This window comes from Spermophilus citellus (assembly GCF_964194105.1).
Source record: "Spermophilus citellus genome assembly, chromosome: 6".
NCBI classification, from domain to species: domain Eukaryota; kingdom Metazoa; phylum Chordata; class Mammalia; order Rodentia; family Sciuridae; genus Spermophilus; species Spermophilus citellus.
The window spans coordinates 119,360,127-119,374,765 of NC_138187.1; the positions used below are offsets into that span (position 1 = coordinate 119,360,127).

At 31.9% G+C, this 14,639-nt stretch overlaps 1 protein-coding gene across 1 annotated transcript in view; it reads right to left on the reverse strand.

Moving 5' to 3' along the window:
• The window catches only part of SPATA17 (spermatogenesis associated 17), a gene marked incomplete at both ends in the record, with an annotated part of 210,323 nt that overhangs the window by 74,287 nt on the left and 121,397 nt on the right, over positions 1 to 14,639 (reverse strand). Inside the window, 2 exons of the mRNA XM_081299767.1 lie at positions 7,143 to 7,291; positions 12,793 to 12,996. Coding sequence (XP_081155893.1) covers positions 7,143 to 7,291; positions 12,793 to 12,996 — 353 coding nt within the window. The remainder of the gene's footprint in view (positions 1 to 7,142; positions 7,292 to 12,792; positions 12,997 to 14,639) is intronic.

The following is a 14,639-nucleotide window of genomic DNA, read 5'->3' on the forward strand; positions in this document are numbered from 1 at the left end:
TGTGGTTTTAAGTTTTGAAAAAGAAAACAGAAATCCTTTTTATTATTTTGAGTGGATTTGAAAATATTGAGTAAATAAGGGAATAGGAAATTGCTTACAGAAAAAGAAAGAATATAAGACATAAAAAATATGGAATAGCTGAGAATCTGTGGAGCACAGGCTCCTCATGGCATGTGGCAATTAACTAGAGAAATAAGACTGGGTTACATAAGGAAAGACTTGTATCTGGCAAACGGAATTCAAATTTATTGTGGAAGAGGTAAAAAGCCACTGAAAAGCATTTTGGCTGCATAATGGTATGATTACACTTCATTCGTGTTGGTGTGGTAAAATGCACAGAGGTGAGAAAGGCACAGATAAAGGTGTTTATGGTATTTGAAGTAAGCAATAGACACACAAAAAAAGAGAGGAGAGGCTGAATTTGAAAGATATTTGAAAAGTAGAATAAAGAGGACTTGAGGACTGATAGGATATGGGTAACAGTGGGTAAGAAGAGGTGACTCAACTGTCATATGTAACAAACTAGAATTTTTAAAAAAGAAGAGGTGACTCAAAAGTAGAGCTTAAGCAGATCGTTGGTACTGCAATTCACATACCAAGAAGAAGCAGGCTCATGTTTTGTGTACTAAGATTAGGACATCTAGTAGAGATGGAAATGAAGATGACAGTTGAAAATAAAATTCTGGAATTCAAGATTTAGAATGGAAATCATTGACATGGTAGTTGAAGTCTCTCAAATAGAAGCAATCACTGAGATTCTATATAGAAAGAAGAAAAAAAGTAAAAAAAAAAAAAAAGAGTAGAAGACTGAATCCTGCCATCAGCTTAATTCCATCCCATTACCTCTCACCAAAATTACTGCAGAACTTTCCTAAGGGGTTTCGCTGCTTCTAGCATATTTCTTTTCTCAAATACATCTGTCTCCTAATCAACAAATTCATATTCTTTTTATAACATGCTCATTCTCAGAAGCCTTAAATAATTTTCTATTGCCTATAGGATAAATCCTCAAACTCCTGAAGTTTTTCACAATTTTTCTTACTACTGCTTTCTAACATGAAAAATAGTTTCTGTCAGATCAATTTCATAATTTTTCTGTCAACTTTTCCAACCATCACTTTTCTCATACCTTTAACCTACATTTATCTACTTTCTCTTCTTTTCTTTATCAAAATCTTAACAATCATTCACATGAACCAATTCAGTTCCTTCTCTGTTAATAATACTTTCCTAGAGGGACTGGGGATGTAACTCAGTGGTAGAATGCTTACCCAGAGATTTGCAAGGTACTACATTTGAAGCCCAGCATGACATATAAATAAACAAACAACAACACACTTTTCCATTGTCAGAGGCCAGAAGAATTCTACATTAAAAATTATTGTCTTTCGAGTTATTTATATATTTTAGATATCAATCCTCTGTCAGAAGAGTAGATGGCAAAGATCTCCTATTATGTAGGCTGTCTTGGATCATTCCTAATTGTTTCCTTTGCTGCATGGAAGTTTTTAATTTCATGCCATTCCATTTATTAACTCTTGGCATTATTTCTTGAGCTTTTCAGGTCTTGTTCAGAGAGTCATTGCCTGTACATATATGCTGGAATGATGTCCGTATTGTCTTCTAGAAGTTACACAGTTTCTGTTCTAATTCCTAGGTCTTGGATCCATTTTGATTTGATTTGTGTGCAGGGTGAGAGATATGGGTCTAGTTTCATTCTTCTACATATGGCTAACTAGTTTCCCCAGCACCATTTATTTAAAAGGCTGTCTTTACTCCAATGTATGTTTTTGGCACCTCCGTCAAGGATCAGATGGCTGTAGATGTGTGGGTTTGTCTCTGTGTCTTCTATTCTGTACCATTGTGTATGTGTCTGATTTAATGCCAGTATCATGCAGCTTTTGTTACTGTAGCTCTATACTATAATTTGAAGTCAGGTACTGGGATAGAGTCAACATTGATTTTTTGCCTTACATTTAACAACAAAAAACTTAAAGACACTTTCCAAAAGAAGAACTACAAATGGCCAACAGACATATTTTAAAAGTTCAACACATTTAACAATTAGGAAAATGCAAATCAAAACTACACTAAGATTTTATCTTTATCAGTCAGAATGGCAATATTCAAGAATATAAACAATAATAAATGCTGGAGAGGATGTGGAGAAAAAAGAATAATGTTATGCTGTTGATGGGATTGTAAATTAGTATAAGCACTATGGAACTCAGGAGGTTCCTCAAAAGATTAGGATTGGAACCATCATATGACCCATCTATACCACTCCTCAGTATTTATCCCCTAAAATTAAATCATACTATAGTGATACATGCACATAGCAGTGCAATTCACAATAACTCAAGTATGGAACAAATGTAGGTATCCATCACCAGATAAATGATAAAGAAAATGTGATACACACACACACACACACATATGACAAACAAATAAACAACAACACACTTTTTCATTGTCAGGGGCCAGAAGAAATTCTACATTAAAAAATCATTGTCTTCAGAGTTATTTATATGTTTTAGATATTAATCTAAATATATATATATACACAAAAATGAAGTTTTTTTCAGCCATAAAGGTAAATGAAGTTATGTCATTTGCAGAAAAATGGATGGAAGTAAAGACAATTATAATAAGCAAAATAAGCCAAACTCAGAAGATCAAGAGTGGTATGTTTTCCATCATATGGTGGATAAAGAAAAAGAAACGTGAGTGGGGGTGGGATCTCATGAAAATCGAAGAGTGATCAGTAGAACAAAGGAACCAGAGGGGTAAGAGGTGGAGGAGAAGGCGGAGGTGCTGGGGAGGGACATTGGCCAAATTATATTGTTATAATATGTGCATGTACAAACATGCATCAACAAATCCATCATTTGTATGATTATGATTCACCAATAAGAATGTGGAAAGAGAAAAATAAAATAAAATGTCCTGGGTGAGGGACATTTTTTTAACACACACTTAACCAGTTTATCAAGTATTTGGTAATTTTTACATAGAATTTCATTAAGTTACCTGGTTAGTTTCAAACTACATGAGGAGTTCCATGAGACTAGAGATTTCATTTTATTTATTGCCATATCCCTACAGCCTAGAATTATTCCAGACATGTAAACATTTGTTAAGTCAATAAGTATTCTTCTTTATTTCTCAAAATATCTAGATGACAGCTTCTCACATAAAGGGCCCTTGACAATACTTATTATTTGCTTTATTTCCTAGCCTTTTTAATTAATTTTTTTTATTTATATAACACTGCAATGCATTACAATTCATATTACACATATAGAGCACAAATTTTTCATATCTCTGGCTGTATAAAAAGTATATTTACACCAATTTGTGTCTTCATACATGTACTTTGGATAATGATGTCCACACATTCTACCATCATTTCTAACCCCATGCCCTCTCCCTTCCTCTCCTACCACTCTGCCCTATCATGAGTTCATCTATTGCTCCCCTGCTCCCCCTCCCTACCCCACTATAAATCAGAGAAAACTTTTTTTAATTGGCTAACTTCACTTAGCATTAGATAAACATATGAATTATGAATAAGGAAAGTAATTTTCATTATGAAGGCATGGGATGAGTTTCTTTAAGAACAAGAATAAAAACAAAGTTTCAATATAACTTTCAGACAAACTTCTATAATCCAGAATTGATGTGTTAATTATTATTGTTTTATTTTTGTGCTTGCTTAAATGCATATATGTAAATAATAGCTATCACCTATAAGCCTATAATTAGTAAAAAGCACACTGTCATCCTAAGAGTTACCTAGGGCGTGGATCATGTTCTCTCATATCACTGTTCAGAGTTGGCTGAAGTCTGAACCCCTAGAACTTTGAAAGATAATCTCATTTGGAAATAGGTTCATTGTAGATATAATAAGTAAATTTAAGATTACACTGGAGTAAGGTGGACCCCTAATCCAATATGACTGGTGTCTTTATAAAAAGGGAATTTTGAATACAGACAAGCACAGAGATTATCATGTGGAGATGAATGCAAGTAGTGATGCTTCATAAGCTCAGAGAGATGTTTCTACAAGCCAAAGAAAGCCAGAGATTGACAGCAAATTATTGAAAGGTATGGGAGAAGCATGAACAGAATCCTTTTCACAGTCTTCAGAGAAAGCAACTCTGTCAATGCCTTGAATTCAGATTGCTAGCCTCCAGAACTGTGAGACAATAAATTTTCATTAAAACCACCTAGTTCCTGGTACTTTGGTATGGCAGTCCGAAAAGAGTAACGCCCTCAGAAGAATCTATCTTTTAGAAACCTAATGAGAAACCTTGTATAAATTTAGGACACTATTGCTCAGGAAGAGTTCTGCTGTTGATCCTCCTTTAACTTTGGTTCTTTAGAATAGTGGATGAATCCATCCTATTATTGAAGTCTGTGATTTCCTCTCCCTTCTTTGATGCCTTACATGTAGAATTCTGTTTGCAGCAAATACAGATTCTGGTAATAATTATCTTTTATTAAGACCCTTCTATGTTCTTTTAATTTTTATATCTTTATACTCATTATCTTGTTCAATCATTATGACAACTTTTGAAGGTAATATTTCTATTTTCACCTACATGGAAATAGCACTTCAGGGAGGCTAAATTATTTAGCTAGTATCATATTGCTGTTGTGTAAGGGAGCCAAGATTTGAGATCACATAGATCTAGTTCGAAAGCTCATGCTCCTTCTACTAAAACACATTGCATTTTTCATAATAATAGGAAAAAGCAATTGCTAAATGTATCAAACTCTCAGATATAATGCTACCTTTTTTGAGCACTTAAGAATGGAAATAAAGGGCTATACAGAAGGTTCCTGAATAAGGCCCTGGGATGGTTATGAACATGCTGTCTTTAATTCCTTATGGGTAAAACCAGTCATGTGGCAAAAACACAATCTGCATTACAAAATTTTGCATCTTTGTGATAAGAGTATACTTTTCTCCTAATTTCTTTCACAGAATTACCCTCAACAGAGATATGAAATTCAAATTTCTAACATTTCTTTTGTTGCATAAGATACAGTTAGGTGTTTTCCAACATATAAAAACCAAAGTGTTTTCAGAAGAAACTATAAATATCAGTGTTTTGTTCCTCTTATGGTGGAATTATCCTTAGACTAATTGCTAAGACCAATTGCTTATCTTAGTTGTGAAAAAATATGAGTTTTGAACCTATAAGTAATTTCTTTAGCACTTCCAACTTTGTTTCAGATTGGTTTGATAACCCTAGAGACACTTTTCAGTCTCTGAAAACTTCAGGATAAAGGTGATCAGCAACACCATAGAGACTGATGATATTTACACATATTCTATGAAAAATATAAGGTAAGCACATTTCTTTGGGGATAACATTGATTCTGATCTTTCTAGGATTAGCAAGGAAAATACTAGGAAAGAATCCTGCAGTACATTGGATATGTAATGATTTCTGCAGAAATATCAGTGAGATAATAATCATCTCAATTATTTCAGCCATTAATCTTGCTATTTTGTAAACCTTAGCATTGTTGAAAATAGAAAAATAATTCTGAGTAATATAAATTTGGGTATTTATCACTAAATTGCATATTTAGGCTAAATCTGAGCAGCATTAATCTTCTAAAATTTCTGTTGTAAAACTAGTCTACCTTCCAAAAACCAATTGAAAATATATGTTTCTGATTTTCGTATTCATCATGCATTAGGTTAACTCAACCAATTACAGAAAGGATCTGCTAAATACACTGTAGTTAATTATTTTTCAGTTCAAGTAGTTACTATAAATTTTTAAAAATTATAAAAATTACTTGAGATGCTTACCATTTTACGTCAGTTTATGTAAAAATTTAAGATTCTCTTCAGAAATTTATGATTATAACAAAACATATTCCATATATCTTTTCTGAATGATAAAATTATCCAGAATCTACTGTGAAAATTAATATGCTATTATAGATTTTTATATAACAAAAAATACTTCTAGTGTATTGTGATCATTGTTATTATATAAATTATTACTATATAATATATATGAAATGATAATTCATACCTAATACATACTATATAATCATAACCAATAATGGCAATTTAATATGCTATAGTATACTATTATATAAGAATTTATAGTAGTAGTTTATATTATACTAAAATTATTACAATTATAACAACTTATATGTTGACATAATAGACATATAATTATATATTAAATGATACATGTTAAATAATATAATTATCATTTATTATATAAATAATAATAATAAGGAATTATAAGATACTTGCAATGACAATTACATACGGTATTATAGGATTATAACACTAAAAAAAAGAGGCCATTCTAGGTTTAAAGTAATCTATTTATAAATCATGTATTATTCTATTGGAGACAAGATATCTCAGAGAAGAAATACCTTGGAGGAAAGACATATGAATCAAGACCCAAATCACTGATGCTAATAAAAATTTTAAATTGCATATGCTGTTAGATCATCCTCCATCTTTTTTCTATCGTTTTCCTTAGTCATCAGTAACCTTTTATTTATTCAATCTAGAATATTATATGTATCCAAATGGAATTTAGTTCATGTTAACAAAATATTTTTCTATTATTGGATCTTATTTTAGAAGCATCACAAATATATGTGCTTTCATTAGCTAATTAAAGATATTATCTTTACTGATGCATAGTTGTCACTTTTCCATCTTAAAATGCAATTCATTATTTTTTTCCTTTGATAAATGCATACATACATATTTGGGAGAGAAGTTCATATATTTTTGAGTAGTACATATGTATTTTTTGCCATCAATATTAACATCATTTACAATAGGTACAGTTATAAAATTGTTGCTTCTATGGCTGGGGATGTGGCTCAAGCGGTAGTGCGCTCGCCTCACATGCATGTGGCCCAGATTCGATCCTCAGCACCACATACAAACAAAAATGTTGTGTCCGCCGAAAGCTTAAAAATAAATAAAAATTCTCTCTCTCTGTCTCCCCCCCTCTCTCTTTTTTAAAAAAATTGTTGCTTCTAAATAGATGACTTTGAATTTTCTCACAAAAAGAAGTTCCGCTACAATATTAGAAAATTTAAAGCACCAAACATAATGAAATTATGATTTTTTAAAAACTTACATTTTGCTATGTATATTTTGTGCACATTCCTCTCTTTTAAACTCCTCTCTGGCTAGTTTTAACTCATTGATTGGTTCTGCCACTCTCAATGTTGGCTCCAGAGGCTTGTAACGTTGTTCTAATACTTCATTGAAATCTCGGAATGGCCCCTGACAAAGACAGGATGAGGTACATATATTATTACAGAAGTTGTTTTTGACATTTTGTTTGTTACCAAGGCTAGTGAACATCTCCAACGTATAGCAAGTTTACTAATTATTTTAAAAACACAATTTATTCTTATCTGAGTTAGAAGATAGAAGAATATCAGAAACAAGTATATCACTTTTCTACCCGAAAACTTGTTCTCTCAAGTAAAAGTGATTGCCTTAAAAATGGTTTAGATTATGTAGAAGTTTCCTCACTTACATGAAAAGGTTTTCATGATGCAGTTAGAATGCTTGTACTTATAGGTGTTTGTTTTGTAATTTTAAAAGCATATTCCTCTAATATAATCAGTGATTTTTTCCTTTTTAAGTAAGTAAAATTATTTTTAAAAGATTCTGAACATAACTTTTCAAAAGCCATCTTATAAACAGAAATAGCAGAGCATATAATTTCTTTAATTAAAGCTTTTAGGTGAAAGCCAAATTTCTTATTTAATTGATGATCCCCTAAACATAGGAAAAACATAATATTTACTTATTTTCGGGGTTATGTCCTATGACTCTTGTACCAATAGCAACCTTTAGATGACACAAACACAGAACAAGGAAAAACCAATAGGTATACTGTGAAGTGACTTGGAACATATCCTAGTGTTACTAAAACTAGTTACTGAATCCCACTGATTGTCCAATTAGTATATTATTAAGGACAATATGAATCAAAGGAGCACAGGACTTTGCTGTGCTATTAATTACACATTGTTTTCTTTTTCTTTTTTCCCCACTGTTGTAAAGATGGAAGTAATATGGATGAAGATTTCTAATCATATTTCTTATTCTTAAAAATCCCTTCTTTAAATAGGTTATCACTAACAAGACACAGCTGGAGTTACTGCAAGCACTGAGTGAAGACTGTGGGGCTAATAAAAAGAAATGATTCACGCCTCATTTATGTTCACTTATGTTTTACATTAATAGAAACCAATAATAGGAACCAGTTACCATAAAAGTCATGGACCGTAAATAACACAAATGGCAAATAAGTATCATCTAGTACTTTTCACAGCTGGACAGGAGGATTGCTATATTTGAAAGTAGTTAATGGATTTTTATTGGAACTTTACTTTTTAAAGATACAGTAACATGATTCCAAGTATGCTACTAAGAAATCAAAACCTTTTGGACAAATTCTTATTCTTTGAAAAATTCTTTGGTTTAAAAGAATTAATATTTTATTGTATAATTAGGGACAAATTACTTCTCTACACCTGTTTTCATCAAATGTAAAATTGAATAATAATTGTATCACAGAATTGCTCTTAAGATGTGTAAGATAATGTAACACTCTTAGCATTGTATTTAGAACACAGTAAACACTCAAAAAATGGAACCAGGAGTGTTTTTATTATTACCACTATTATTAGCCTAAAGAACAGTATTTAAAAGGTTTGGAACAGTAACATCAAAGAAATAAGCAAATTGTTTGAGGCTATGACTTTTAAATGGTCAGCACCCAAATGGAGTAATGGTTTTTTCAGTGGTTAGTTGATGTCTTATAACCTTTGTTGGTATATCAACATACTCTACTATACTATGTTTTCTGGAACTTTCTAGTTTCAATGAGAGTAGGAAATGAAAGAGGAGCTGTGCTTAATCATCGATTTAGAATTAAACTTAATTCTTTTGAATTGATAGCCAAGGGTCCTTCAATCATTTCTATCTCCCTATGTCCTTCAGTGTCTTGTCGACACATTTTTATGTTAGACAACTAGTGTCTTATCTTTGAACTTAAAAATCCAGCTACTTTGTTAGCAATTTTGATATGAGCTATCAGATTTCTCTGTTGCTAAATCTTTTGTTGATTTGTATCTCTTTAGATAGCACAACTTTCAGATCTCGGGTAATTATCTACATTACTGAATTAACATGGATTCTAGATTTTGGAAACTGCTTCAAACTTTAGATCTGTTCATTGTCTCTCTTTCCAACTATCAATTCCTATAATGCATAGGTCATTCAGGACTCAATCTAACCCTGAAAGTTTTCCTGGACTCATAGCTATGACTTTCCAATATTTGGCCTACCTTGTCTCCACCCAAGTCCTAGTTTAGAGAATCAACTATATCTTTGTTCTGATAAGTTCTTTTAAAAAATATTTTTAGATGTCAATGGACCTTTATTTACTAATTTATTTATATTTGGTGCTGAAAATTGAGCCCAGAGCCTCACACATGCAAGAACTCTATCACTGAGCCACAACCCCAGCCCCCTGATATATTCTTAATATTCCATACTTTAAAGTCATCTTGTACTTTTAAAGTTTCCCTCAAAACTTATATAAAAATGAATTTTTTTACAACTTACTACAGTTGTCTCATACATTTAAGAAATTACCTGGGCAGGGCAGTATAGATGCTATGTACAAATATTATCATTTGGGCATAATCTTAAATGTCCCCAATGATGTATGCACCCTTTTATTATTGGATATCATAGAGGAAATGTGGCTCAGTCAAAGAAAACAACATAAAACAATCAAATCTGTGAAAAAGAAAAGGAAGGAGTGAAAGAAGAAAAAAGGAAAGAAAAAAGAATGGGAAGGGTTGGGATTGTGGCTTCGTGGCACAGCGCTTGCCTCATACCTATGAGGCCTTGGGTTCGATCCTCAGCACCACATAAAAATAAATAAATAAATAATAGAGGTATTGTGCCAATCTACAATTAAAAAATAATAATAATAAAAAGAAGAATGAGAAAACAAGAAAGGAGGTAAATGAAGAAAAGATGAGGAAAGAAAAAAGGAAAAAATAAAGAGAAAGGACAGAACAGAAGGGAAGACATGGCTAAGGGAAGAGATAAGGAAAATACAGTGAGGGAAGAAGGATAAAGAAAAAAATAGATGTCAAGAAAAGGAGAGACCAGAAAAAATAAAAAGTAGAAAAGAAAAATATATTAGCAGATATCACTTTCTTGTATACTAAATGAATGTAATACAGAAGTGTATTATATACATATATGTATGTACATATATAAAATATATCGATTCCTCCTCATATATATTTCTCTTTCTATATAGTACATACGTATACACAGAGATATTTTTCTATGTAAATATATACTTCTCTGTTTCATATATATAACATATGTACATATTCCTTCAGCATGGATATGTATACATATATTTTTATATAAATACACATCAAAATATTCCTTTTATCTATCCATATCTTTCACTGATCCATTCCATATATTATAAATACACACACACACGCAAACGCTCATATAAAATGGTATGGAGGGGGAAAGCTGTGTAAAAAATTAAAAATTATTGTATTGATAAAAATGCTATAATAGAGATGAGCAAATAAAAATAAATATCCACCTCAAAAAAAGCATAATAAAAACAAAACAGTAGAGCTAATGGGAAAACAGTATAAAACACTTATAAAATAATATTAAATGATTAATGGTTAGTGAGTATTGTACAGTGTGGTAGGTTGAAGCAGATACGCTCTGGGGTATTTCCAACTATTTTATTCCTGCATTCTTGGAAAGGGCCTAAGTACATTTTGCATTGTGAGATGGACATGAGGTTTGGGGAGGTCAGGAAGAGAATGGTATGATTTGGATCTTTAAAATCATCCCAAAGTTTATATACTAAGAAATGAAGAAATATTCTGAGGTGAAATTATTAGATTATGAGAGCTGTAACTTAATAAGTGGACAATAGGATGATCATTGTAGGCAGAAGTGGCATGGCTGAAGAATATCTTGTCCTCTCTGCTTCCTGGCTGTCCCAAGTTGAATGGTTTTCTTTTACCATGCCCTTTGGCCATGATGTTGTGGCTGGACTCAGGGCCAGTACAAAGAAGTCAGCATTCCAGGAACTGGATCTTTGAAACTGTCATCTCCAAATAATTTTTTTCTCCTCTAAGTTGTTGTTGTCACATATTTTGGTCACAGTGACAATAAGCTAGCTAATGCCATGTAATTTTAAAATTTCCTAAAAAGCTGCATGCAAAATTAGTCTATGAATCCCATGTAGCACCAAAAGCTACCTCAATGAATATAGCATGCAATATTGATTATTAAAAAATTTAAGTAAGCAATGTTATATGTGAAACCATAACAACCACTGAGTACTTAATACATTTAACACATTGAACATTTCATATGCATGAATGCATGGGAGATATTATAGTTATTTACTTTAATTTTCAAATGTATACTTTTTAACTTATTCAAATTCAAGTTATGTTTATAATTGCATATGAAAAAATGTAGGTCATCAGAGGATAGATTAAATTAAATAAATTTGGTAATACATAAAGATTTTTTTCCAGCAAAACAGACCATAGTAAGTACTACTATAATATTTTTAAATAAAAGGTCTAGATTCTAGTCAATAAATAATGATTTACCTTCATACTTAATACAACAAAATCCAATACTAAAAAAGCATTTGCTTCTTTGATCTATCTTTTTAATGTAATTTATATTACTTTTTAAATTAGATTTTTATGAGAAATATTTTCCTCTCATCACAAATAAAAACAAAACGACAATATTTTTTTTTTCAATATCATAACACTATCAACAGGGTAAAGTGGCAGCCCACGAAGGGGAGAAAATATTTGCAAATCATATATGACAATATATCTGGAATATATAAATAATTCCTAAAACTCAAGTATAAAAACAAACAACCCAATTCAATCATGGGCAAAGGATATGAGTAGAGATTTCTTCAAAGAAAATATACAAATGGGTAATAAACATAGACAAAGATGCTCAACATCACTAATCACTATGGAAATACAAATCAAAACTACAAGGAGATGCTACCTTACATATATGAAGATAGCTAGTAATTTAAACAAGTATGGCAAGGATGTGAAGAAATTGGAACGCTTTTATGTTGGTGGTGGGAATGGAAAGTGGTACAGCCACTGTAGGAAACAGTATGGCAGTTTCTCAAAAGATTAAACATAAAATTATTAAATGATCTGGTAATTCCATTTCTAGGAATATTCTCAAAAAAATGAGGACAGGGTCTCAAGAGATACTTGCACATTCAGGTTCATAGCAACATTATTCACAATAGCTAAAATGTGGCTATAACTCAAGTGTTTATTGTGAATGGTTAAACAAAGTACAGTATGTATATATATAATGAAATCTAACGTTAAACAGGAAGGAAATTCAAATCTTAAGGACACCATACTAAGTGAAATAAGTCATGTGGGTGCAGGAGATTGAGAGGTAGGGGGTGAGGGTGGGGAATGGAGAGTTATTTAATCAATATAGAATTTCAATTTTTGCAAGATGAAGAATCCTGTAAATGAATGGTGGTGATGGTTGCACAATAATATGAATGAACTTACCACCACTGAAAAGTACACTTAAAAGTGGTTAAGATAGTAAATTTTACATCATGTATGAAGTACCACAAAAAAGTGTAAGAATGATATTAACGACACGATTTTTATAGGACTAAATAGTACCTGACACTTCTTCTTATTGATAGGTGGCAGAATGTCAGACCGTGGAAAAGACCGGGCACTTGTACAAGCCAGCCAATCACTAAGGCTTGCAGAGTACTCCTGCCTAACCTTAGGTTTTGGGTGTGTCAATGGCTTTGCCTTCTGTAACCGCAACTCCCATGGATCAGGTGCTTGTCTGAATGGTGAGTTGTATATACCTGGAATCTAAAGAATAAAACAATTTTAATTTTTCCTTTAATTTTCCTATAAATAAAAGGAAGATAAAGTTGTACCATGAACACTTTAAGGTGCTTAAAGAATGCTTTAATATTTTACAACTCTGGTTCTTAATTGTGGATAGACTTCAGTTCACCTAAGGAGACTGTACAAAATACTCATACTTTGTCTTCACTATAGACCAACATTTTAGTATGCTTCAGGATTAAATAGTAAATATGTTAAAGATACTGAGCTATCCCCAAAGGACTTAAAATCAGCATAATACAGTGACACAGCCACATCAATGTTTATAGCAGCTCAATTCACAATAGCCAAACTATATATAGAACCAAACTAGATGCCCTTCAACAGATGATAAAGAAAATGTGGTATATATACACAATGGAATATTACTCATTCTTAAAGAAGAATGAAACTATGTTGTTTGTAAGTAAATTACTGGATCTGGAGAATATCATGCTAAGTAAAATAAACCAAACCCAAAAAACCAAAGGCCAAATGTTTTCTCTGATAAAGGGATGCTGATCCATAATGATTGGGGGCGGGTAGGGAAGAATGGAGGAATTTTGTATTGAGCAGAGGAGAATAAGATCAAAGGAGGGGTTGTGGGAGTGGGAAGAATGATAGAATGAGACTGACATTACTACCCTATATACATGCATGGCTGGTATGACTCTACACCACATACAGCTAGAGGAATGAGAAGTTGTACTCTATTTGTATATAGTATATCAAAATGCATTCTGGTGTCACTATAACTAATTAGAACAAATTAAAAAAAGGTACTGAGCTATAGTTTGTATTTGGCACACATTGCATTTTCATTTAATTGTATTTAAGAACAAAATTACAGAGAGGCCTTTAGCCAATTCATTTTGTATTCTAACCATATATTATGTATATTTAACCATATCTGTAATTCTGTACAGATATGAATGAGTGTAGGAATGCAAATACATAATTCTTTTTTTTAATAACTTTTTTTGTGACACTGGGGATTGAGCCCAGGGCCTTGTACATTTGAAGCAAGCACTCTACCAACTGAGCTATATCCCCATCCCCCAAATACATAATTCTTGACCTACTTCTGGGTACCAAGTAGTCCTCAATAAATATTTGAATTGTTAATAATTATACATCTTAATAGCAGGTGTTTCAAATCCTGTACTTCAATAATCAAACTGAATATCACACACATATGTGTATGTGTGTGTGTAGGTATGAGTGATCTCTCTGTATACACACACACACACACACACACACACACTCATATATGGTCTATTATCACTCAAAATCATATCCTATATTTAATGAGCACGTTAGGTGCCATGCTTCTCTAGTATAATGTTACCTTTGCTATTCTGTCATTTGCTTTGTCACACACTGCATCAAAATAGTCAAGACTTACTTAGCACAACATCTGCTATGCAATAGATGTTCAAAATATATATATGTGACAGATGTCAAATTCAAGTTTAGCAGATGTCCATTTTCTGAAAATGTAATGCTATTTGAGTATACATTTTAGTATACTGCATAGAACCATACTTTGATAGAATCATGTTTTGATGGTATTTGATTTCCATAGCACTATATTCAAAACATTTTATATATACATATATAAATAT